General features: G+C 41.2%; 1 protein-coding gene across 1 annotated transcript in view; it reads right to left on the reverse strand.

The window, feature by feature from the left end:
• Nucleotides 1–8,877: 8,877 nt before the first annotated feature.
• The window catches only part of VIPR2 (vasoactive intestinal peptide receptor 2), a 100,683-nt gene continuing 84,876 nt past the window's right edge, over nucleotides 8,878–24,684 (reverse strand). The window contains exons 9-13 of the mRNA XM_034760024.1: nucleotides 23,682–23,751; nucleotides 17,582–17,673; nucleotides 13,343–13,472; nucleotides 13,214–13,255; nucleotides 8,878–11,597 (exon numbers count right to left, since the gene is read on the reverse strand). Of these exons, the coding sequence (XP_034615915.1) occupies nucleotides 11,424–11,597; nucleotides 13,214–13,255; nucleotides 13,343–13,472; nucleotides 17,582–17,673; nucleotides 23,682–23,751 (508 nt within the window). The 3' untranslated portion in view covers nucleotides 8,878–11,423. The remainder of the gene's footprint in view (nucleotides 11,598–13,213; nucleotides 13,256–13,342; nucleotides 13,473–17,581; nucleotides 17,674–23,681; nucleotides 23,752–24,684) is intronic.

A 24,684-nucleotide genomic window follows, 5' to 3' on the forward strand; every position in this document is an offset into this window, starting at 1 on the left:
CTCACTGAGCATTAGGTCAGACTCAAAATTTACTTGGACAGATTTTATACAACCCAAATCTCCCAAGACTAAAAACTTTTTAAAAGGCGATTGTTTTTCTGTGCTCTCAAGTATTTTTGATTCTCCTTTTTTCTCTCCCTAAATGACCTCTCTTTTCCTTCCCCATCAGTGCCTACTCAGAGCAGAGATTGCAATGCAGTGGCCTGATTTTGTTCAGTTGTGAGTTTTTTTTCATCTCAGTAACTCCATTTGCTCCACCACTTAGCTCTTTTAAAATTTCCTGCTGATTTGGTAGTATAAATTTAAGTGTCCCTTTTATGCTTGCTCTTCATCAAGTATCTGACAAACGTATTCATGCCTGTAATTCCCAGCCAAAAAATGTGAAGGTTGTAAATTTGGGTCAATCATTTAGAAACTGGGGAGAAAACCCTTAGTTACCTGTGTTAGTTTAAAAAGAATAAACACCATGTGTTTCTGAAAACTAGGGAATTCAGAATTAAATAAACTTAATTTAAAAAATTCAATACACACTGAAACAGCAGAGTTAAGGTACCACTGACAATCTTAACTCTGCCCTCATTTCCCCCACCAACTCTCCATCCTAAAAACGTGAGAAAACAGTATGCCTGTACATCATACAGCTTCATTGTTGACAATATGAGCTGTGTATACTTAGGCATTTAAGTAAGTGTCAGGTGTGTTCTCTTTTAGTGGATCCAGGTACAGGTGTCTTACACACACAATTATTTGGAGCTTCACTGAGACAGACAAAATGTGAGACTAGCATCCAAAATCCTTTGCCATTCCTGTAATTACCATGAGTATATCCATTATAGTACTCAATAACACTCAATAACAGACTTCAAAGTGGCAATTCTTCAACAAAAAAACCTTCAAAACCAGACTCCAACAAGAAACTGCGGAACTGGAATTAATTTGCAAACTGGACACATCAAATTAGGCCTGAAAAAAGACTGGGAGTGGCTGGGTCACTACAAAAAGTAATTTCCCTCTGCTGATACTCATCCTTTCTTGTCAACTGTTGGAAATGGGCCACTTCCATCTTAATTGAATTGGCCTCGTTAGCACTGACCCCCCACTTGGTAAGGTAACTCCCATCTTTTCATGTGCTGTAATATATATTCTGCTTACTTTATTTTTCACTCCATGCATCTGAGGAAGTAGGTTTTAGCCCACGAAAGCTTATGCCCAAATAAATTTGTTAGTCTCCAAGGTGCCACAAGGACTCCTTGTTGTTTTTTCTATTATAGTGAAGCAGTATCTCTGCTTAAAGTTGAGAATTGCTTGCTGTTTAAAAGATGAGTTTTCTAAGTGCTCTACATTCAAAATGTTGATTCAGATTGTGTTGAAATTGGCTGTGCCTCATAAAAGTGTGGGGTAAGGTTAGTGGTCTAAATGTAGTGTCATTTGAGCAAGAGGTTCTTGAGCTACAGCCCATGCCTCCCCCCCCCACGCCCAATCCAGCATTTTACAAAATCCCATGGTTCTTCTAATGTTTTTTTGCGCACACCTGGGGTTCAAAATATGACTCTGATCCTCTCTAAACAGATCACAGCTGTTTAGGATTTATCTCAGCTAGTGCATGAGACCCACTAGCCCTTTGCAGGGGTGGGGGTTATATTGACAAAGTTATTAAGGGTAAAGTTTGTAATTCCGGAGTGGGAGGTGCCAAAATAATGCACTCAAAAGAGTGAAATGCGCATATGCAGCAAGCTCTGTTGAAGCAAGTTTTGCAGGCCGTCTATTGTCATGATTGCATGTCAAAGTGACATGCTAAGATCATTGAACCTAACCTACAGCCTTGCATTATAAACTTGAGCCCTACCCTTGGTGGTTTTCAGAGATTCTTCCTTGCTCTCTGCCTGCATTCTGTGAGGGCTCCTTTTGGAAGTTTTGGCAGGGACCAACATTTCTGGTTGAAGAGCAATATTTTAAAGCATTCTAAAAATCCACACACAGACTCCAATTTTACTTTAGAAGTATTGAAAAGGAAATTAGTATTGATTAAATAGAGGGAAGATGAAAGAAAGCCATTAAGGTAATCATGTTTCCTGAACAATGGAATTGTGATCAAAGAAAAGCAAGTTGCTGGGGCACTGGTCATGGGGTTCCTGATGCACAGCCTCCTTAACACGAGCTACTCACAACATTTTCAACATCTTATAGCTTTTTTTGGTGCAGAGCTAGAGAATATGGAGGATTGGAGCTGTAAGAGGTGCAGCGTGTGAGGGGGTGTTAGAACCATGCTGGCAGTGTGGGATTTGGAAGAAGAAGGTGCATTGGGGGGCCAAGGAGGAGAGAATAGGAGGAGAGGGGTTTGGTGCTGTGGTGAGGGGGAATTAGGGAGAGTGGGATACATACGAATGGGTAGTAGGCAAATGGATTAAGGGAAGGGGAGAGGGCTTGGGTCTGGGGAGGGGTGAGATTAGTGGGAGTGATCGGGAGACATCAGATGGATGGCAAGGGGCACAGGGTATCTTAAGGGCATGGGGTGCCTATTAGGCCTGCATTCGCCACCTAAACCAAAACAAAACCAGATTACTGTCATATAAAATTAAAAAGGTTGTAGAGGAGATTTTAAAGTAAGGGTTGGGGGAAAGGAAAGCCAACAGTTGCAGAGCAACACATGGTTTGGACAGAGACATCACTTAGGGGAGGATCAATTAACGAGGATTCACTATGGCATGGTAAAAAGGAGAGGATAAAAGTTTACGAAATACAGGTGGGAGCTGAAGACAAACAGTCAAATGAAAAAGAGTCCCATTCAATTAGATCACAAGGGATAAGACAGTAAATGTCATAATGTGACTATATAAATGCATGTTATGCCCGCACCTAGACAAGTTCATGGAGGATAGGTCCATCAATGGCTATAAGCCAAGATGATCAGGGACGCAACCCCATACTCTGGATGTTCGGAACCTAAGCCTCTGACTGCCAGAATCTGGGACTGGATGACAGAGTATATTTCCTCTGAAGCATCTGGGAGTGGTAACTTGGAAGACAATATATTGGACCCATTGGTCTGATCCAGTATGGACTTCTTATGTTCTCACCTCCCATTTGAAGTCCCATAGCTTCCTGGTTTATACAGAGAATGGCAGCCACTTAGGGAAGCACGGAACAGTGAGGGGGTTTGTATGGGGAGGTTGTGTGTGTGTGTGTGTGTGGGGGGGGAGGTTGGAGAAGTGTAGGAAAGAGGAATGGAAAGGAGGGTGGTCTGAGCTGTGCAGTGGGAGATGTTAGGGAGGTTTCATCTCTGTCCTCCCAAAAGCCCCACATCCATGCCCCACCATGTCAGTGCCCCCAGTTAAAAGCATCCCCACAAATGCCTGGGTAATCCAGGCACTGTTCCTTGTTCCAGGTTCTCACCCTGCTGACACCGGCCTGTGTGCGCAGGAAGGAAACCAGGCTGTGCCGGATGGGCAGAGAGATGGGAGACAAGGAGATGATGCAGGGGTGGTGAAGGGACTACCATGCAGCCAGTGCTTTCTATGTCCAGAGTAATCATTGCCAAGGTGCCAGTAGCAGCAGAGGGGGAGAGCTGTGTTGTGCTATACAGGGATGCTGAGAAATTATTTTTTAAAATACACAAAGGAAATTAAATGTCCTAAAATGTTATGAATACAGAGTTAAGAGTACCCAGTGGTGCCTCATGCTCTTCCAGAATGTGGAGAGTGGCTAAATGTAAACCTCTGAAAGCTAGGAAATATAAAGTTGAGGTACACGTCATCCCTCTGACGCAACCTGAACACTGCCCTGTTTGCCTCAATATGTCAACAAGACATACCAGCACTGTACCCTCAGGATGCTACAGGACACCTTGGGAACAGAACACATGAGCACTGCAGGACGAAGTCTAACACTCTGCTAAAGGTTAGGTTGGATGTAGCAAACAGGAACCATTAATACCTGCGTACATTCAAACACTGCGCACGCCAACTCCACACAAACCAACCCAACTTGCTAAATGGCCCCATCTCTTCACCCGTACCCTGAGGAGTCCTTCTGAGATATTGCCTTACTTCTCACTAAACCCTGGGGACCACTGCCATGTATGCCACCAGCCTGCTGACAATCCCCAGGGCAAGAAGACACCCTTGTGCACCTCTACTGACAACATACAAAATTCAGCACTGAAATGAGGCATATTTGATCATTCAAGATACACATGCACATCTCTTCATATCAGAGTTCACGCTCCACCATTCCAACTGATACTTCCACCATTCAGTACAGATACCAAAATGAATGCAGCTGGAGTGCATACAGATCCATGAGGGAATTCTACTCTGTGGAACACAACGGCACGTTCTTAGTCCTTCCTCAGAGGTATTTATTGCAGATTCATAGATTTTATGCCCTTTTATGCCCTTTCGGGCATAAAATCTATGAATCTGCAATAAATACCTCTGAGGAAGGACTAAGAACGTGCCGTTGTAGATTAGATTATCTAATCTGACCTCCTGAATACCACAGTCCATAGAATTTCCTCGTTACTCCTGTATTGTGCCTAACAACTTGTGATTGACTAAAGCATTTTCCAGTAAGGCATCCAGTCTTGATTTGAAAACATCAAAAGATGGAGAATCCACCATCTCCCTTTGCACTGCACTTACTGAATCATTGCCAATGGTTACTGCCAGCTCCAAGGGGGCAGAGTTAAGGTTGCACTGTGGGGGGTGGGGGCAATGTGTACCATAACGTTGTATTTCCTGGTTCTTAGAGGTTTAAGTGTAGCTGCTGTCCACATTCTGGAAGGGCATGAGACATCACTGGGCAAAACCTTTAACAAAGTTTGGGGGCATTTACTTTATTTTTGTCAGTATTCTAAAGCAGTGCAAGGCATTTCAGCGGAGACAGTGGCTAATGTAAAACATTGAAAATAAATACAATACCCATCATCATAGCGTTTCTCATGAAAGACTTATTTAGTTATCTAGCTCATGTGACTGTGTCCGCCCCCTTACACCTCGTTACAGGTGTTGAATCCTAAACACCTACCTCTTCATTCTTGATATTTACACCCTTTGAATATTTGCGCCCAGTAAATCTGCTTCTCTTAGTCACTATTGAGCCCAGCTGTACTCACATAGGCATATTGGTCCAAATTCAGGCAGAAGGTGTAGGCCACACACCACAAAGTGCATGTAAATCTAGTTAAATTTAAAAGAGACAACAGTGGTGTAACGCACATGCTAAACAGCCATGGGGTGGGTGGGGTGGGTAGTAGGAAAAGCAACTATCATAAGGGTATAAAAAGAGAGAGTCATCTTACATTCTAAGGGGCCACATTAAGGTATAAGTTACACTATATCATATTATCATCATATAACATATCACTTTACACCTTTCTTCTGAAATGACCCCAATACGATCGAACATCATTACATGAGTAACGAGTCATCAATGGAGAAATAGACAATGTGCAGGGGATGAAGAGACCAGTGGCTTCAGCAAGTGAAACATTGAGGATCTGGAATAGGGGACGAGCACCCAAGTGTTGCTAGGAGGTGAAATGGGAGCGGCCTCCGCAACTGAAAGAAGAGGAGGGCCAAAATTAATAAGTGCTGCGAGTGTGGATCCCTCGCAGTGGGAGTGCCATAGGGAATGAAGCTTCATGGGACACGGGGACCTTAATGCTGGCCAAGAATCTGGTCAATCCCTGCCCCAAGATAATTCTTGTATGTCTCCTAACAATGGGCAACATTGATTTAACTATACTTCAGCCTGGGGCTACACAAATCACAACATTTAAGGCTAGAAGGGCCCACCATCTAGTCTGACATCCTGTATATCAGAGGCCACAAACACCTGCGCCTTAAACCCAACCACCAAAATTAGACTATTATGTGCCAAAGCAGAGACTAGGAAGGACTGAGATGCAGCAGTGCCTGAGGCTCCCGCAATGGCAAGAAAATGATGAAGTGAAATATACCCAGATAATCCTGGCATGTGACCCACACCCACATGATGCAGGGGAAGGTGAAAAACTCTAAGGTCACTGCCAGTCTGAAGTGGGGGAAAACTGTTTCCTGACCCCACATATGGGGATCAGTTCGACCCTGAGCATGCGAGCAAGAGCCACCAGCCAAGCACCTGAGAGAGAGAGAATGCTCGGTGCCACCTCAGAGCCCTGGCCCACATCCCATCTCCAGCCATGGCCATCCCCAATGCTTCAGAGGAAGGAGATAAAAAAAAAAAGTCTCAAACTCCAGAATATATTGGGGGTGGAGGGAATCCCTTCCTGCTCCCTTCAGGTGGCCAGCTGAAGCCCTGAAGCGTGAGCTTTTAGGAACCAAAGGCATAAACCAGAAGTGAGCCCCAGGGCTGTTGAACCATGCCCCCTCTCATCTCAAGCAACCTCATCATACAATCACACTCAGAACTGTGTTCAGTGTGGGTGCATGGTGGGCCCTCTGTGGAAGAGAGAGTGTGCAACAGAGGTGCCTGCCTCCCAGCTTCCACTGGACATCCACATATGGAAGGTCCTGTCTGTGAACAGATCTAGTGGGGATGATACAGGCCATTGACTTCCAAAGAACTAGTTGCAGAAGGGTTAGGGCCCCAGCTTAGGACTTGGGAAACCTGAGGTTCAATTTCACGTTCCCCCACAAACTTTCTGTGAGACCCTGGATGAGTCATTTTGTCTCCTGTGTCCCTGAGATCCCCCTTTGTAAAATGGGGATATTATGTCCCTATCTTGCAGACAGGGGCGGCTCCAGGCACCAGTGCACCAAGCACATGCCTCAGGTGGCAAGCCGCGGGGGGCGGCCTGCTGGTCGCTGTGGGGGCGGCAGTCAGGGAGCCTTCGGCGGCATGTCTGTGGGCGGCATGCCGCCAAATCTGCGTTACTAGCGGACCACATCGTACTGCCAAAAGCTGCCTGACTGCCATGCTTGGGGCGGCAAAATACATAGAGCCGCCTCTGCTTGCAGAGGTGCTGTACAATCCAGACTGTGAGGTACACAGATTCTATGGTAACGGGGACCACAGAAATAAGAATGAATGAACGATAGTTAGTACTCACAGTGAATAATACTGGTAGAATCAGGCCCTGTATTAGCACATAAAAGCATTGCATTATGGATGGAAAGAATGCCTGCAACTTAAACTCAAGGGTGGATGAAATTTTAAAAAAAGCTACGCTCCTTTGTTTTGGTAAACTGGCTCCTAGAACTTGTCAAGTTAATCAAGACACAAGTAGAGCAAGCTGGCTCTCTTATCCTAGGGAGATATGCAAGATCTTTGATTAGAATGTGTGAGCCCACTCCTGTAAATTAGGTCATAGCTTTCCTCTGTTGTAGCTCTGCTATATCACAGACACTGGGAAGATCTGAGCAAATGTATTAAGCAAGAGAGGCAAAGACTGAGAAACAGAGATCAAAATGCATGCCCTGACACAGGGAAAATACTGAATCATTTGGATCAATCGTGTATATGTGTGCGCATGTGTCTGTATGCAACGGAGAGAATATTTTTATAACAACACAAATTCACTAGAGTTGAATCAAGATTACCTACTTCTCAAAGAAAAATCTCTGGGTTACTTTTTTACATGCAAGGATTAAAGTTGTTTACTAAAAAGCAAAGCATTAACTACAGACACATCTCTTGGAGTATCTCTGGCCTGACATCAATGAGCATATGGATCACGTGACCAGTTGGGAGGTTTAAGCAGTGCAGGTGTTGAACCAAACCATCCACAAATGCTATTTTCTGACACTATTTTCAGTCTATTATGGCTAAAGGGTGCTACAAAACCGAGTAAACTGCATTACTGTTAGAATAAAGCATGTGAACATCTGCTTTTTCACAGCCATTGCATGGAGTAAACCACAGAGAAATCTGTTAGCATTATGACATTATAAATCAGTAGGATAACAGAGACCACAGATCTGTATTACAAGTATGAAAAGCGAATCTATTTACACACATTTATCTATACATCATCATAAGCTGTACATTTTGTAAAAAATACCATTCATTTACATCATGATTAAGGTTTACTGTACTTGACACATAAAAACCATTATCAATACAGAGAACCAAAGAGAATGTGTTAAACAGTTTCTTATGTGAATGCACTAGAAAAAAGTTGCAGGATGTAAATAATCTTATTACAGTACATATGGAAATAAAGCAGTTTTATACATAGCAGCCTAGTATAAAGTAGCTTACAAAGTAGATGTACCTGGATTATGTTTAATTACACTTTATTATAAGATGTATCACTGGCAAAATACATTTTTATACTGGCTTATTAAAGCAGACTCTGGAATTCTCGGTGTTTAATGTTATGCTGATGTAGTCCTCATAACATACTTGTCAGAAAAAGTGTTTATCTTGATGTTTTTTTTAAAATCACAAAAATAGCACAGTGTACTAAATCATGCAGTTTGGTAATGGCAGTGCAGTATTCACTACCCAGAGATTATCAAGGTGTATATAGGCACAGGTGGTAATTTAAAAGTAGTCTTTTGTTGGTAAATGACACAGCTTGCTGCATCACTGCAGATACAGGGTTGTAGTCTAAGACTATGGAATGATAACCTAAGAGCCTTTGGTGAGGGACCTTGCAAAAGGCTTTCTGAAAATCTAAATACACTATATCCACTGGATCCCCCTTGCCCACATGCTTGTTGACCCCCTCAAAGAATTCTAGTAGATTGGTAAGGTATGATTTCCCTTTACAAAAATGATGCTGACTATTCCCCAACAAATTATGTTCATCTATGTGTCTGAGAATTCTGTTCTTTACTATAGTTTCAACCACTTTGCTCGGTACTGAAGTCAGGCTTACCGGCCTGTAATTGCTGGGGTCACCTCTGGAGTCCTTTGAAAAAATTGGCATCACGTTAGCTATCCTCCAGTCATTTGATACAGAAACTGATTTAAATGATAGGTTACAGACTACAATTAATAGTCCTACAATTTCACATTTGAGTCTGGTGATTTATTAATGTTTAGTTTATCAATTTGATCCAAATATCTGAATATTTTGACCAATGTTAACACACAAGTATCACTGAACAATCAAATCTTTTTAACTTTTTAAGTTAGCTTGACAAGTGGCTGTCTCTACAAAATATTCTGAGTGGTTTAAGGTAGAAAAGGCTGGTATGAAAGTCCCTTGATTGTCAGATTATTTTTGTAAGACAGGAAAGGCCTCAGTTGTGCAACAGTAACTATTTATCTTTTGAACCAAGGCTATTGTTTGTGAATATGGCAATAAATAGATTGTTACACAAAACAATCTTATTTCTATTACTTATTGTTAGTTAAAATGAACTACAATACAGGGTGTTTATTGGTAATACTAATTAGAAGATATGAATTAAGTGATTATTATTTACATCATGGCAACTGTCACGTAATGTACAATTTCCTGTTTGAAATATTGTGGTAACACTTCAGTTTATGAGGCAAAATACTCATGCAAATGCATAGTATTCACACTTGTTATTTAGAGAGGAAATGGTCAGTTGTGACATGAGAGGTAAACATAACAGTGCTTATGTCTTGTAAGATTGCAGAAGTTGTGTGTGTATTTATAAGCACTTGTCAGCGCCGTGTCTTTCATTTCACTGTGGCTACATAAGGGGCTTGAGGTTACCAAAAATGCTTTCAATTTATGCCTTTTATGGTCATTTGAAAGGGATTGTGTCTGGTTTTTTTTTGGCCTTGCTGGTCAGGATTGCATTTTCAATCACCTCTCAGATATAAAATGGCATTATGTTGAAAGTATTTACATAGTTCATTGAACTCCAGTAGTATTTATAATTTGATACACTTAATTTTAGCTGCCAAATGTGAAGTTCTAAAGATATATTTTAATAAAATCATTACGTATAAAAACATGTTTTCAGTGGGTGAGTGGGATGTCCATTCCTGTTTAGCCTTCACTAGGCTGTTCTATTAGGAAAATACCTCTTTAGAAAGTTAGATAAGAGATTGAGGCGCCCAGTTTGTCTTCTGTGTGTTCCTAACTCTTTTCTAATGTCAGTGTGGGTTCCTTTCTGTCCGTTTATCTTATATGATGGACATCTATCATAAATGTAACCAAAATATTTTTTTCTTTTGAAGCAAAGCAAAGAGGATACCATTTTTGAGAACTCATAGAACCTGATGGCTAGGGTATTAATGTTCAGTCCTGCCTTTCTGAAACACATACATTTATTGTCAGCAGCACTGGTGCAACCCATTAGGCGACCTAGGCAGTCGCCTAGGGCGCTAACATTGGGGGACGGCGACTGCGGCGGCCAGATCTTCGGCCGCCCCGGTCGTTGATGGTATTTCGGGGGCGGGACCTTCTGCTGCCTCTGTCGGGGGCGGTATTTCGGGGGTGGAAACTTCCGCCGCCTAGGGCGGCAAAAAAGCTGGCGGTGCTCCTGACTGTCAGCTAGGTAGAAAAAATCAGATGGAGTAGAAGTCATTAAAAACATTAACATTTGCCAAATGTTATCACACAGTTACCAGAGATATCTTTGATTTTTAGCATGGGGTAAAACTCTAGTAATCTCAGATGCCACTATTGGCAAATGCTGACTGTTTAATGATGACCACTACTGTGCAATGGGCTTTCCTGTAAGGACTGCAGGGCTAGCCCCACATTCTGCATTAAGATATGTAGAAGTGGGCACTCGTGCAGGAAAGCAGGATCAAGCCCTTAGGATCAAATATTGCAGTGAGGTAGCTCTGAATTGAATTAGGATTTATGTAAGGAGCTAAGAAGGACTAACATTTTCTTCTGTGCAAAATATGGACTCATAATGCCCTTCATCTGTATGCTAAATTCCCACCGCCATCAACTGGATTTCCATATGGGGATCAAGAACAAACATATGGCCCTAAATATCTCTATTTCAATTTTGTTTGCTATAGTAGGGTCTAGCATCTGGGTGAAAGGAACATTCTATTAAGTATAGATGGTATATTCGATATTCTCTCTCACCTCCCACCCTACTTCCTTAAACATGGACCAAAGCAACATACATTGAGTGGGATTCAGCATACATTACATATTAGAGAGAGATAGAAATAGAGCATTAAAATAAATTATATTTAGAATAGTTACTTCTAGTACAAATGACAGGAGAACATCAGAATGTAATGTGAGCAGGACTAAATAAAATCACAAAGGCTCAGATCTCCAAAGGTATTTAGGGCCTAACTACTACTGCTTTCAAATCAATGGGGGTTAGGCAGCAAAATGCCTTTGGAGAGCTAGGCCAAAATGTCTGCAAAGCCGTCTGCCCATCTGTTACCTGATTTACTGCACCAGGCCAGTCTCCAGATGTCAATATGTAGAAAAGCAAAGCATAAATGGTTCATTTTAGAAAATATTACATTGAGCTCCATATAGTGATATGTCCCATAGTCTTTAGTTTGAGCTACATGGTTTATATCACTGTGGTCTCTGTCTGCATAGAAGACTGTGCCTCTGAATTCCGATGGAGCTGGGAGACACTTTCTGAGCCATTTCGAGAAACAGAACAGCTATGGGATCTGTAGTCGCGGCCCACTGTCTGGCTCAAACACAAACTCCGCCATTTCCTTTTCAACTCACCTTGGACCTATATTTAAAAAATGCATGTGAGCTAAAAACGCACTTTACATGGGAAACATTTGTGCTTTCATTAGTGTCACATGCAAACTACTAAAAATCTCTATTTTACTTGAAAACAAAATTGAGTAAAAGAGTCTCACAAGAGTTATTAATAATACTTTGAACTCATATAGTGCCTTCCATCCCAGGACCTGAAAATGCGCCATAACCCTTTGGCCTCCTGAGAAGTAGGAAGAAAAATAAAAGTAAACACAACTCTTCTAAATTCAGATAGGCAGCACAACCTTGAGATTAAAGCACAGGCATGAAAACCTGGAGTCTAAGTCTAGCTTTGCTATGGACTCATTGTGTGATACAAAGAAAGTCACATAACATCTCTTTATCTCCCCAACTTTAACCTGGGTATAATATTTACCACAACTACCTCCCTAGGATGTAAAGCTTAGCTCCAAAATCCTCAGGTGGCAGGGGCTAACTATTATTATTAATAATAACAACTCAAAACTCTGTTATTACCAAGAGCAGTTGACTAATATGTTTCCTAGCTCCAGAATTTAAAGTGTATTGACTTGTCTGAAGAATGAGAAGAGAACAATCAAAAAGGGTTTGTAAGACTGGTGGGTAGCTATTTATGATAAGTTTTTACAGATGAGTAAGCCAAGGCATAAATAATTCAGTGACTAGCCCAAGAAAATGCAGCACATCAATGTCAGAGCCAGGAAAACTCAGGAGATCTGGCTCCTAATCCTTCACTCTAGCAATTGCACACACTTCGTCTGTGATATACTCTATATTATTTAAAGCGTGGTTCTACTCTGAACAGTGACTGTGCAAAAATGGCATCTTCTTACCCAGGGCATATGTCCTCGAGTCTATTGGTCATCATCTGAAGTCGGATGACAGCACTGTGAAGGAGGGCCTAGATGTGCCAAGTTGAACAATAAGGGCTAAACCGTAGTAAGAGCTCAGCATCCAGAAGCTCCCATTTAGGGACCTAAGCAAGTTCTCAGATTTTTGAAAGAGCACAGGCTCCTATGTAGGCACCTGAATGAAATGGTCAGATTTTCAGACGCATTCTGCACCCCGCAGCTCCCATTGAGAACAATGTAAATCATCGGCACCACTGGGGCACTTCAAGAACAATGGGAGCTGTTGGGTGCTGAGGATTTTTGAAAACCTGGCCCCAATTGTGCAGGCTGAACTGTGTCCCAGAGACTTTCCAAAATTAACCTTTGAAAGTTTTGTGATGAAACCTTAGGCCCTCTAAATCCAATAAAAAACAACAACCTCCCATTGACTGCAATAGGGCCAGGACTTCACCTTTGGGATTTTCTTAGATTAATAAACAGTAAGGGTACAATTTAATAACGCCTCCTGGTGTTAGGGTGACTGAGGTCCCAGACAGAGTTTAACCTCCCTTCCCCGCACAATTATGCCTTAATATGGTGGTTTTTATATCTAATATAATCTCCTCTCATATAGAAATCACCATATTTTGTACAAGAATAACCCACTGATACCTTTTATGATTTATATACTAGAATACTAAGGCTGCTACTACACTTATTGCTACTAAATTGAAAACATTATTCAATATCACTGGGGAGAAAAAGGGAAACTTACTTCACTGTTCAAAAAGCAGTACAGGACTGCAACAACCAGCCCCTGTAAACAGACAATGTGTATCAGTTAGTACACAGCTCTGAACTCAATCAGTAAAAGATTTAAAATTTGTTAAGGTTTAGAATTTACCTGAAAAGATCCCAAACATAACTCAAAAATTATCTGATAGTGACTGGAAATCCGTATAGGAAATACAGCAAACACCATGTAGTGAACTCCAAATAACGGAATAAGCAGCAATGTTGATTTTGCAAGTCTCCTAAATAATCAGAGCAGAAGAATTGGAGCTTAATGGAGTATCTCAGTAAAGTCTTGTTTCAGTAACATACGTATTTAGTGCACTATAATTTTTTTAGATCAATCCCGTAAGCCCGCAGACAGTATGATCTGTACATTAATATTCTTCATAAGGGCCATTCATACGTACTGAAAACTATATTTTCTCTTACATCTGTGCTATAGTAAGCCCCACACTGGCCTTATAGTCACTGGGTGAGATTCTGTGCTATGGTTCAAAGAGCTATAGTGGCTTTAAGCTACCTTTGCACCCTCCTGATTTTGGGGCTGTTTCAAGGGCTAGAGAAGCCCCTGGCATAACTCAGACAGCCATGGGGGGGCTGTCTAAATTCAGGAGCCTCCTTGGGATGTCCTACGGACTGCACCGGGCTCCAGAATCTCCACAGCATGGCATGCTGTAGCTCCATCCTTGACATACTCCTCTTGTCCACAGTGTGGCCTCTATGTCCAGGTTTGTGAGGAGGTCCTCGGACAACAGCCTTATGGCTGCCTTCCACAGTGCCTTCATCCAGGCAATCTTCACTCAGCTGGACAAGAGGCTCTTAGAGTGACTTATGCTGCCCTGGCTCTTTTTAGATTGTATGAAGTGTCAGAGCATAATTGAAGGACTGACCCAAACAGTAGGGAATACTGGAGAGTTATACATCCATCTTCATTTTCTTTAATTTGAAAATTAAAATACATTTAAAATGTACAACGTGTAAACAGTGCCTAGAGAATGCGATCCCAGAGTAATCCTTCAACCAAGGGATTTCATGAGCAATTATACACTGATCCCAGAGTCCTAAAACCTCATATTTATACTGATGGTATGAAGCATTTACCCTTCATTAATTAAAATTCCATCAGTTACGTAACAATAATTATTGAGGTACAAGAGAAAATTATATAAGTATCTGGAGATAGAACTTTAATTTGTTAAGCAGCATGATTTTGTCAAATTGACAGTAAATCCTTGAAAAGGTGGGAAGCTAATTATCCTTTAGCTGTCACTCATTTTATTTTAATAACATAAACTTTACATGTTAGATGGATGCCTGATCTTAGATAAAATGCAAAAAGTTAACATGGAGAGTCCAGTGAGTCATCACTGTCTTGACCATAACTAGATTCAGCAATGAAACAGATAGGCTGTCTTGAGGCAACCATCTTAAACCCAAACTGTCTATTTAGGAGACTAGGCATTTGAAAAACCTTCTATTTGAAAGTGTCTGTGCCAGTCCTCAAAGTCCTCCATGGATCATGCTCAAAATATCTCAGAGGTCTAAGTGACAGTGACCTTCTGGACAGTAAAGTTCCTCAGGAATCACAGTATGTCTGGACCTGAAGGTGAAAACAATGACAGTGGAAGACAGGGCTTCCTCAGCAAAATGTCCTAAGCTTTGGAGGAGAGGAGAACGACCACAAATCTGTGGGCATTCACCCACGAAAGCTTATGCTCCAATACATCTGTTAGTCTTTAAGGTGCCACAGGACTCTTTGTTGCTTTTCACAAATCTGACTGCTTCCAGAGCAAAGTGAAAAACTCATGTCTTCAGCATAGCTTTCTGACCACCAAAATCAAACCAGCAGTAAAGCAGATGAAAGAGAGAAGAGGGAAAGGGAGCAGGTGGGGCAGAAGAAAAACAGAAGAGGAGTGAAGTGGAAAGTGGGAAGGGCAAAAAAATAAAGAATAATAAAACCAAAATAATCAGAACAAATTAGTGAATCAACATCTGCCTCTATTTGGCTTGTGGGGGAGTTAGAAAGGAAATAAGAATCTCGACAAATGGATAGAAGTCAACTTTCATTTACCTCCATATATATATATAAAATGACGGGCTGGGTAAAACCCAATAGTCATGGCTTGGTCAGACATGGTCTAACCTGTTCCCTTGTATGACTTTTTAAATTTCATGTTTCCTTGTAGTCACTTAAGAGTCAGCGGTCCCAATTTTTACAATTATATCTGAATTTAGATTAAAATTTCTAATAAATATTAGTAATATTTTTCATTATCTATGGCCATATAGCTTACATTAACCCATCTCCCATAATTGTGAAGACTTCTTTCCCTAAAAATAATATGCATGCTCCACTTTCATTGTTTCTCAACTTTCACATTAGCATTTTTGCTTTAATAATTTTTGACTGACTGCTGAGCTAACTCTATATGACACTGACATTTTAATGGAGGAAACATCCATACAAAAATAGCCTCATGCCCCTCTGCATTTTAGAAATTGCATTTGAATGTATGTAAATGAGGCTTCTGGACCTTTAAAGTGCTCTGCAGAAGCAATATTTCTCAGTGAGCTTGATTTACCATTCTCATGGGTGTCTACTGAACACCAAACCACCATCCAAACCAAAATTAAAAACCAGGCAACCAGACTCTAAGAGCAGAGTTCACACTGACAAACAGTAAAAAACAAGTCTGCTTCTAGTAAGCAGCCTACACTGTAAGACACAAAGATGCCCTATGGAGGATGCTTGGAGAAAAACAGAGCACACGGGACCGAACAGAAGTATAAAAATGAAGATGAGGGGAAAAAAAGAATAGCTCTTGCAACAAGAGGTGACTGCACAGATGTCCTGTCCACAGTCTGGTCAGTTTTCTGAATGATAAATAGGAGACCCCAAAATCTCAAGTAGAGTGGTCCATGGATTGAGCGGGCCATACAACATGGTCCACTGGCTGAGACAGCAAACATACCACCTTCACAGAGAGCTCAAGTATCCCCAGCCCAACCTGCTGCAATCTCTACTGGTGGGTTTCTTTGTCTTGAGACATCACAATCCCTAACCTCTCAATTGCCAAAACAGGGAAGCAAGGTATCATCGCATATGTGGATCCATAAGTGAGCTGCTCCTGAAGCATTAGGGGCTACAGTGGGAGCAGGGAGGAAAAGCAGGTCACTTCAATGGAACACCTAGTGCAGATGTGGCAGCATGTTTATGCTGCTGTCCTGAAGCTTTTAACACACCCTGAAGCCCCTCCTCTGCCTCGTGCCCCGCTGTATTGTATGGTTGTCCTGGGGTCAGGGGTGTAAAAATAAGCACTACACCACAAGCCTAATACTCCAGACAGAATGCCTAGACATTACAATATCTTATTCACTACATTATTTTTGTGAGACCTGTCACATCCTATTGAAATCAGTACAGAGCAAGTAAAACCAAGTTTGAGGCTTAAATGGACAGGCTGGTATATAATGCCAATAAACTAAAGCCAGTTCAAACAACATCAGGTGAAAAGTGCACATCCATCCCCTGATGTGACTTAAGGGATGGTCCTAGGAGGTTTGTTGACAATTTTTGTAGAATATGTCTGGATTCTTAAGTGACTTGTGGAAACTACAGGAGAATTTCCACAATCCATATTTCCATATTTTTAAAAGAATTGTGATGCAACAGTAAGGTGCCAAACATGTCACACTGGTTACAGAAAAAATACACAGGTTTTATTGGGTATTTTTCATTTTGGCATTGTCAAAAAGTTTCTATCGCTTTTTAAATATGTACGGCAACAGCTTGTTTTGGTGAAGTGCACAGGTAATTAACAAGGAGCCGTATTAAAAGGCCTACTGTGTGTGACTAGATGGCTTGGGGTTTTCAGTGCTCAAATTAGACTCAGGCATCAACATGCCATTTTTTGCTCTCAAGTGCCAATATCAGCATCTACATTGGGATCTGGGCTTTTTTGGGCAGGGTCTGTCTTTTTATTATGTGTATAGAGCTTAGCACAATGGGGTCCTGATTCCGTTGTTGGAGTCTATAGGCAGTAATGAATTATAATTAATAGTAGTAGTAACAATAATAAATACTAACCTTAAAGACCTTTGTTCAGCAAAACACTTAAACCCATGCTTAACTTTCAGCATATGCTTAAATCTCATAACATTGTTAATTTCAATGTGTTTACAAGCTTTGCTGAATCAGGGTTCTATCTCCAGCTATTCATCCATTGTATCAAATAGTTATCATAGCATCACAACACTGGATAGTTGCTGGCAGTCTGCTCCAACAGAGGAAATCTTTAAATAGATTACTTTCATATACTGTATGAAGTTTCTAAAACACATTACTCACTTGTATTGTGACTGATCATTGCCTCCGACGTCGGGCGATCTTAACTTTTGCAGTAAAATTCTTATAATACTAATGAAAAGTATAAAATTCACCTGCAAAAGAAAATATATATATAAGTGACTCCAAGCTCCTCACTTTAGTATGCAGTGTGCTGGTAAGAGGTAAACAAGCCAGACTAGTCAGTTCATTAGTGAGCCTGGAGTGCTTGCTGCCAGAACATGTTAACTTGCACTCCCTCAGATCTACTGCCGCTTTCCTGCCTCACTGACAGATTGTCACATCCAACACACCTCTGCATGACTGTAAATACCACTATGGAATCATCCTCTGAGATACTTAAAAGCTGACAAAATCCCTTTCCACCAGCAACCCCATTAAAGGGAATGTTCTAAAGCATGGGGCTTTGGTCTAAGTCTCAGTACAACCTGACGTTATATTAAACCGGTTGGTGGATTTACCACTGGTGGCTGAAGGGATAATGCACACCCTATTTATAACTCTTTCCCACACTTGCCCCTTAAATTCCCCGTCTGGAGTCGTGGACGGGAAGCTGTTGTAGAGGTGACGTATTAATAAATCAATGATGAAAAGGGCCTTCTTTGCATATCTATCTAAGGTACTCAGGAGCGCCGCCAGCTTTTCTGCCGCCCTAGGTGGCAGAAGGTCCCGCCCTGAAATGCCACCTCCCACAGAGGTGGCGGAAGGTTCCGCTGCTGAAATACCGCTGCGGTCGCTGCCCCCCAAATTGTAGCACCCTAGGCGACCGCCTAGGTTCCCTAATGGGTTGCGCTGGCCCTGAAGGTACTGATATGGCCCCTGCATTACCATAGTAAGTGTAAACCTCACAATCTTTAATGTATTTATCCTCACAACTCCCCTGTGACGGAGGGAAGTGGTATTATCCACATTTTAAAGATGGGGAACTGAAGTAATTGGATAAAAAGAACTGTAATCTGACCCAAGGGTGGGCTTGAACTCAGGTCTGGAAATCAGAAATTGCTGCATCTGAATCCCATCTCCCATAATGTCAAGTATCAGAGGGGTAGCCGTGTTAGTCTGGATCTGTAAAAAGCAACAGAGAGTCCTGTGGCACCTTTAAGACTAACAGATGTATTGGAGTATAAGTTTTCGTGGGTAAATACCCACTTCGTCAGACACGCGTCTGACGAAGTGGGTATTCACCCATGAAAGCTTATGTTCCAATACATCTGTTAGTCTTAAAGGTGCCACAGGACTCTCTGTTGCTTTTTACATCTCCCATAATGTCGTCTTCTTTGGTCTTTGGNTGTGCACAGCTTGGTGATTATGTTGATTATTTTGTTTGTTTTTTAAATATAAAGAATAAGATATTGGTCCCTGGCTCAATACCAGAATGTTTTCCTCTTGTATTTGATGCTTCTGCATCCCTGATCTGAGTTAGCTCACTTTACTGCTGTTTCAGAGTAGCAGCCGTGTTAGTCTGTATCCGCAAAAAGAAGAAGAGGAGTACTTGTGGCACCTTAGAGACTAACAAATTTATTAGAGCATAAGCTTTCGTGGACTACAGCCCACTTCTTCGGATGCATCCGAAGAAGTGGGCTGTAGTCCACGAAAGCTTATGCTCTAATAAATTTGTTAGTCTCTAAGGTGCCACAAGTACTCCTCTTCTTCTTTTTGCGGATACAGACTAACACGGCTGCTACTCTGAAACAGCAGTAAAGTGAGCTAACTCAGATCAGGGATGCAGAAGCATCAAATACAAGAGGAAAACATTCTGGTATTGAGCCAGGGACCAATATCTTATTCTTTATATTTAAAAAACAAACAAAATAATCAACATAATCACCAAGCTGTGCACATAGCTAAACAGAACCTGCTTCTTGGCATGGGTGTAGCCCTAGTCTTTCCCCACCCTAGCTCTGCCCCTGGTTGTTTGGTCTAACATTTTGATTGAAAGCTCTCTGAGGCACCATGATTTTTGGTGTCTTCTATGAAATGCCCAGTATGATTTTTAAGTGCAAATAAATAATAAATGATTATAATAATTGCATGTCATTCTGTGCCTGTTATTTACTGTTAAAGGAAATGCTAGGGCTAAAGAAGGGATGGTGGAGGAAAGTGACAGGACACAGGATCCTAATTATATAAAAAAAGTTAGGAAAATTAGGTCTAAATCTTTTGTAAAAGAGAAAATTGGAAGGGGACCTCACTGAAGTAAAAGAAACAAAGAAAGAGGATAAATATGCAGCCTGTCTATACGCAGAAATCCCAGTGAAGTCACTGTTAGTTCAGCAGAATGAGGCCTTCTCACTGTTGCTGTTGGGTCCACAGGTTTGTGTAATGAAGCGCAGTACAAAGGTCAGGGGATATACATTTTATACGTATGTACGTTAAAGTCAATATGGTCTAACGGTTAAGACACTGTGGTGGCTGAGAGATTCTATTCCTGGCTTTGCTACTGACCTCCTGGGTGACCATAGGCAAGTCACTTCATCTCTGTTTCCCCTCTTCTTTTGCCTGTGATAATTGGGGCAGGGACTGTTTCTTGCTGTGTATTTGTACAGTGCCTATCAAAATGGGGCCCTGGTCTCAACTGAGGTCCCTAATTTCTCCTGTAATACAAACTATTATCAATCATAAAACATTAAAAACGGTGGTCCTTTTTTAAAAGGACAATAAAATAATTGGTTTTCTGAGCCACAGGGCATATCTTGAAGCACTATATTTGGGTGAACTACATATTCAAGTATTTGTATCTAGGTCTCTTTTGAGGCTAGTCAATTTTTTCTATTGGTCTTTAGTGTTATTTTGTAAGCATTGTGTATGGCTAACAGTATCTTTGCTTATAATATATGGAGATATACCTGTCTCATAGAACTGGAAGGGACCCTGAAAGGTCATTGAGTCCAGCCTCCTGCCTTCACTAGCAGAACCAAGTACTGATTTTGCCCCAGATCCCTAAGTGGCCCCCTCAAGGATTGAACTCACAACCCTGGGTTTAGCAGGCTATTCCTCCCCCCTCTCACATGCATGATGTGAGTATCACTTCAAAAGATAGAGCTACTGGAGCATTCAATCCAGCCAAAGGAGATTAGGTAGTATATGAGATTATAATTCAAATGATCACTTAGGACAGTTGTTAAAGACCCCAATTTATCCGAATTAATCTTAAAAATATATATTTAGTTTGAAGTCTCATATAATTTCAATATGTTTAGATAACAAGGTTAGAAGCAAATGACAGTGTAAGATTTTTAACCTTGTTAAATCTACAATACTAAAGATTTTGTCTTTAGTATTGTAGATTTAGTTCTATAATATTCTTTGGGGTGGAATTTCTTTATACTGAAAGCAGATGATACACAATGGTGAATGAACTGCTAAGGGACAGCAAATTAAGCCAGTAATATAAATGCAGGGAAGTGTCAGGGATGGGGTACAGCAGTGGAGGTAAATGACAAAGTAGGAAGATAGGAAGGTAGTGGAATGACACGAGATCAGTGATCTTATCATTTTGGCTGCCTTAAACGGACAGTAACTTTTGAGCCAATTACATTGCAAGTACATGTATCATTTAAAATGTCTTTTTGTTACCTCCTTCTTGTTATTTAGTCCTTTACAGAAGTTTTAACATGTCAAAACAAGAGGGACACAACTCTCTTATTTTGATATGCTACATGACTGCTTCTGGTTTCTGAAAGCCTATTAATTCAGATGTGTCCACCTGAAAAGACACACAAATGAGAGCAGCTGGTATGGGAGAGGGGAAGGAAGAGGATCGCTGTGGCAGCATTTGCCAAATGGAGAACATGGGTGATACTCCAAATGAACTGTTTGGTATAGTACATCTCCAATTAAAGAAATCAGAGAGGCTCTGAAATGTGCACAGCATGACGCATGGAAGGCTGCCAAGGAACATTTCTCAGGCCAAAAATGTTCAGAGGAAAGACCAGGGGAAGGCCTCTGACATGCTGAATTGAGTGTGAGGACTGACCCTGAAGAACTCACTTTGGGAATGCTGTTTTAGAGCAATCAACAGCTGATTAAATATAATCCCCTAAACCAGCTAAAATAATTGGAAGTAACATAGAAACTAATGCCAAAAAGGAGAATACTGAGTGAAGGTTGGTTTGTTTTACCTATTAGAGGTAAATCCTTGCTCGAGTCTCTTCACTTGCTTTGCTTTTCCTTCCAAAATACATTTATACTCTTATCCTCCTATTAAAGCATGTTGCTCATGAGAGAAAACAGATCTGGAAAAAGACAGCTGATCCCAAATGTGTGCACAACCTGAGCCAATACAGTCCATGTCCATGGACATATTCATACTTTATTACTATATCAATTCAATTACCGATTTAGAAAAACAGAGGGCTGGTTTGTACCTCAGTGTAACTCTAGAATCAAATTAAGATTTGGTCAGTTTAAGATTCAGAAGAGTTTAATTAAGCATCCTCTCCTCCATCAAACAGGCTTCCCAGCCTTCTCAGAATCCTTCTAGAGCACCAACTAGTCTGTCAATATGCACTAGGATAACTGCTGTCTTCAGATATTGCAAGTTCTAGGACTTTTCAAGGGTCAGCTTGAAGCATTATTTTCTGGGACACCAGTGACTCATGAAAGCTCAGCTGCATATAGGGTTGCCAGGTGTCCGGTTTTCGACCGGAACGCCCAGTCCAAAAGGGACCCAGGTGGCGCAGTGGGGTCTCCACACGGCTCCTGGAAGCAGCTGCCAGGTCCCGAGTGCCAGCTAAGCAGTGCCTAGTGGCTGGGAACTGTGACTAATGGGAGCTGCGGGGGCAGTGCCTGCTGGTGTGAGGGCAGTGTGCGGAGCCTCCCCTGGTCGCCCATGCGCCGAGGGGCTGCAGGACCCAGCGGCCACTTCCTGGGAGCTGCGGTAAGTGCCATTGGGCCTCCCCACCCCAACCCTCTGCCCCAGCGGGGAGGGGGGGGAATGGAGTGAGCGGGGGGGCGGGGCCTCGGAGAAGGGTTGGGGCAGGGGTGTTTGGTTTCACGTGATTAGAAAGTTGGCAACCCTAGCTGCATACAGAGTAGTTGTTTAAATCAAAGGTGCTCAGTAGGAGCTTTAATTTTGCACTTTTGAAATATTTTGTATGGTTTATTTTGTTTGATCATTCAGTGTATTCTCCTTACTTCTCCAACTCCTTTTGGACTTTTGCTTCCCTTCATGCTGTACATCTGCTGAGTGTCCATCCCGTTATGTAGCAAAACATTCATGTTGGTGAATCCTCATTTCATGCAAGTTCACCCAAGAACCACCTTTTGCCCCGTCTTGTTTAAACAATGTAGAACTCACTCTGGTGAAGGAGGAATAAGGTCCTTTGGATTGACACCAAGATCCTTCAGTGAGTAGACTGCCTGTTTAGGCCCTGATTCAGCACCTCACTTAGGCATGCACTTAAAGTTAAGCACATTCTTAAGTGCTTTGCTGAATTAGACCCTTAATGAACACTATAATTCAGAAGCCACAAAATATCACCAAATGAGATGCTGAAGGCTACAGCTAATTTGTACAAAATGCATCAGTTTGCAGTTGTATTTAGCATTGGAGGTAAAGCTGTTGTTATGCACACTAATGGGTACATCTTCAACACAATGAACAAGAATTTAACTGCAGGTGTTCAGTTAACATTAATGAACTCTATGGAGCACAATCCCTGTGTAGTATGCTAAAAATGTCCTTCTGTGTAAATGTTTCATGTCTAATGTATGTAATTCTAGGCTACTAGTTAAGGAAAGATATACACAGCTGTCATTCTTTCCTGCTGTAATAATATTTATAAACAAAAGTAAATCTATAATCCACGTGAAAGGTTTAACTTGATGTTTTCTTCCCCCAAGGTTCTTGAGCTGGTGAGAGTTTAAAACAAAACAAAACAAACAAAATCAACCAGTCATTTAACAGGAGGCAGCTAAATTTTAAAGGCAATTAGTTTAAATGACCTGGGCATCTGTTTAAAATCTCCCCTATAAAGTAATTTATTTAATTAAAATGGAGTTTTTGCCTATCTTTAGCCAGTTGTAAAGAATAATGTGTATATTCACTGCACAGGGCTGCAAACTGATATATAATTCATATTGCAAAATGTAGTTTACTTACTATAATAGAAATTAAAATTGGTAATCGTATAACCCACCAAGGACCACTGTGATCATTTGTATCCCAGCAACTATAAAGAGAGTAAAAGGGAAAATTATGTTAATATTAATTTTATTTGGCAAGCGAGCTATGTGAAGACAAGTGTTTTGGATTTACAAGTCAAAATAAAAATAGTCTGCTCTTGTGAATTCTAAGCAATATAATTTGATATTCTCCTGCTTTTATTTTTATTTAATGTGCACATTCAAATCAATTAAAACAGAGCAGTGCTGGAAGAAACCCAGACAGATACCCCGGAAGGACTCTCAAGTTTAGTTTCACTCTATATGTCATGACACTTTTCCAATAAGAGCTTAGCTACAGTATCTGGGGCAGCAGAATGATCTGACGTAACTGACAAATACAATTAAAAGGATATAATTTACTGCTGGACTATTTGGGTTACAGATGAGTGGAGCTGATTTTGGAAATATTAAGTATAAGCCTGGAACTTCATCTGAAAAATTGGACTTTCATTTCCTCCTTTAAATAATTTGTTCACAGTTTTCCACCCCAAGCCATTTTACCCTTCAATGACCATCAGACTTTACAGTCAGTCATTCTCAGTGCCCACAGCCCCTACTGACTTTAGTATGTATTCAGCACTTCTGAAGAAACAGAGCTTAAAACTTCTGAGAGAACAGAAGCTACAAGTGATAAACCTTATATAGGAGAAACATTTAATAGTTTGTAAGCTTCCAGCTGTGATGACCATAGCAAGGTACCAATTCAAGAACGGCATCACTTTCAGTTTATTTTTTAGAGGTATTGCAAATAGGTTGCCTGAGAAGTGAGGAATAACCCATCATCTGTACCAACTATTGCAGATGCTAAGGACAAGGGTTTCTAAGTCATCTAGAGCCTAATCCGGTGAGGTGCTCTGCACCCACAACTACCAGGGATGCTAGTAGGAGTTGAGAGTGCTTAGTACTTTGCAAGATGGCATCATCACACTCTTAGTGGT

Source organism: Trachemys scripta, chromosome 2, assembly GCF_013100865.1.
Source record: "Trachemys scripta elegans isolate TJP31775 chromosome 2, CAS_Tse_1.0, whole genome shotgun sequence".
NCBI lineage: Eukaryota > Metazoa > Chordata > Testudines > Emydidae > Trachemys > Trachemys scripta.